The 2,373-nt window shown below is 46.8% G+C and overlaps 1 protein-coding gene across 1 annotated transcript in view; it reads left to right on the top strand.

Moving 5' to 3' along the window:
• The first annotated feature begins 1,024 nt into the window (after window positions 1-1,024).
• Window positions 1,025-2,373, top strand: part of LOC102838743 (histone-lysine N-methyltransferase PRDM9-like) — a 38,172-nt gene continuing 36,823 nt past the window's right edge. The window contains exon 1 of the mRNA XM_006868343.1: window positions 1,025-1,147. Within this exon, the coding sequence (XP_006868405.1) occupies window positions 1,025-1,147 (123 nt within the window). The remainder of the gene's footprint in view (window positions 1,148-2,373) is intronic.

Genomic DNA, 2,373 nt, shown 5'->3' with positions numbered 1-2,373 from the left:
CTGGGGTCCACCTTCACTCACAAAAGCAGGAGACAAAGGCGACCCCCTTTTACAGTACAAGCTAGTTTTTATAAGGTTTTAGGGGCATAATTGTGCAGTACCATAGATACAATTTCTGATTGGTTACTTATTCATAATCTATATTTCTACTGGCTTTGGCACGTAGCAAGCATTCTAATCTATACGTTAATTGGTTTTGGCACAGGCTAGAGCAATTAATTGTAAGTGTGTGTGGTCAGGATATTTTCTCAAGACAGGTGTTTGCAGCTGTTGTAAAATCATTGCCTGGGTCAGTTTGACCGTTATAAATTTCTTGAAGTTTTGAAGTTTGGCCTTGTCCTTGGTGGGAACTGGGGAACTAAGGCCTAGTGTATTTGGAAGATTTCTTACAGCCTGACTAAAGTTTGGTCAAGTAGCTAGGTAAAATTAGTTGGGCCCTTACAATCCCATTTTTACGTTTTCAAAGTTGCTTTCTTATTTAGACAGTTTACAGTTTGCGACCTTTTACTTTTCTGCCTCGCCCCTATGAAAACAATTTGGTTCGTGACATTATTCCTTTTGAAACTCGAGTCACTGAAAATGAATCAATTTTTTGCAAGGGTCAAAGAGACAAGGAACCGGACAGTTTCCTTGTTTTCTTATTTTTCCGGGGGGAGCAATTGTCTGGCGGGGGGGTGGGGAAGGTCCTTTTGTTTTGTACGGACGTTGCCAAAATATGGCCGCCTCCCAACGGGCACGATATGGGCGCAGACATATTACCTACGGAGCCTATGCCGAAAACACCATTATTCGCAATCCTTCCAAAGTCTGAGACCCTCGCCAGCCCCCGTAGGGGAACTAGGCTTCTGCGCGAGATTTCGAGTAGAAGAAGTTCAAGGAAGTAAGTGTGATTTTTTTTTTTTTCGGAACTTGGGAGTAATTCAAGAGAAAAATAGATTAGTGGGTGATTTGTCCTTGGAATATGACAAAGCTTGTGTGTGAGCGTGGCGTAGTGAGGACTTGGGGTTCTTGAGGGGGCGTCGCGATGGAGGTGTCTGATGGGAAGCAGGTGGGATTCGTGCCTTTGTACGTTTCAGGATGTCCCGACAGTCAGTCAGTCTTGCCTGCGGTGGAGGTGGTGTTGGCGATGAATGCGGGTCTGGATTTGGTGCGGATTTACCATGTGGTTCAATAAAGTTGGAGCCGGAGGATGTGCATCATGGGAGGTTCTGTTCCAGGTTTCTTATTAATGAGGGCTGAGAGTGGTCAGCGTCTGTGGTTCAGAGGAATGAGGAGGAAGTTTAGGAAACACAGGACTCCAGGAACGTCTGCTGTTGAGACTAAACCCACTGCCGTATTGTCGATTACAACTCACAGCGATCCTAGAGGACTGAGTAGAATTACCCATGTTGTTATGGTGGTGTTAAAGTGCGGTTACAACTCATAGCGATCCTAGAGGATGCGTAGAACTACCCCGTTGTCACGGTGTTTGTTGTTAAGTGCTGTCTCATAGCAACCCTGTATAGGATTTCCGAGGAGTGTTGGTAGGTTTGAACCATTGACCTTGAGGTTCAACTAGACTTTGCGGTCCAGTGCTTATCCAACAGCTCCACACCAGGACTCCACACCAGAGCTGTTCCACGGGGTATCCTGTCCGGGAGCAGACAACCTCGTGTTTCTTCTGCGAAACGGCTTGGAAGTGTTTTGCACCACCAACATTGTGGTCAACAGGCCAGTGCTTAACCCATTGCGCTACCAGGGGTCCTGGTCAGGACGCAAGGTGGTTGTAAACATGGCCTGGGGTATCATTTGACATCCCACTGTGAGCTAATGCGCCAGACGGCAAGATCGGTGGTTCAAGCTCACCAACTGCTCCTTGGAAACCCTATAAAGAGGGTCGCTATAGGTGGGAATCGACTCGACGGCACTTAGCAACAACAGGAAACTTCTGGAAGGGGCGAAGGAGTTATCTGTAGCAACAGTCCAAAGTCAGAAATGCCTCCACCCTCCACCCTCCAATGTTTACCAATTCTCCCAACAGCGGTCCCTCCCACTTCGCTCTCTACTTCTCTGCTGGGTTCAAGAATTAGTTACAATGGTCACAGAGGACTCACTCACAGATCACACTCACAATTTAAGGCTTACTCATGTTAGGAATTTCCAATAACCTCATATGGATGCAAAAGCTGGACAGTGAGTAAGGAAGGTCGTAGAAGAATTGATGCCTTTGAGTTGTGGTGTTGGAGGAGAATACTGAAAGTGCCATGGACTGCCAAAAGAACCAATAGATCTGGTTTGGAAGAAGTACAACCAGAGTGCTCCTTGGAGGCCAAGATGGCTAGGCTTCGTCTCTCATACTTTGGACACATTGTCCGGAAGGAACAGTCGCTGGAG

This window comes from Chrysochloris asiatica, unplaced genomic scaffold, assembly GCF_000296735.1.
Source record: "Chrysochloris asiatica unplaced genomic scaffold, ChrAsi1.0 scaffold00116, whole genome shotgun sequence".
Lineage (NCBI taxonomy): Eukaryota > Metazoa > Chordata > Mammalia > Afrosoricida > Chrysochloridae > Chrysochloris > Chrysochloris asiatica.
This window is presented reverse-complemented; position numbering and strand designations above follow the sequence as displayed.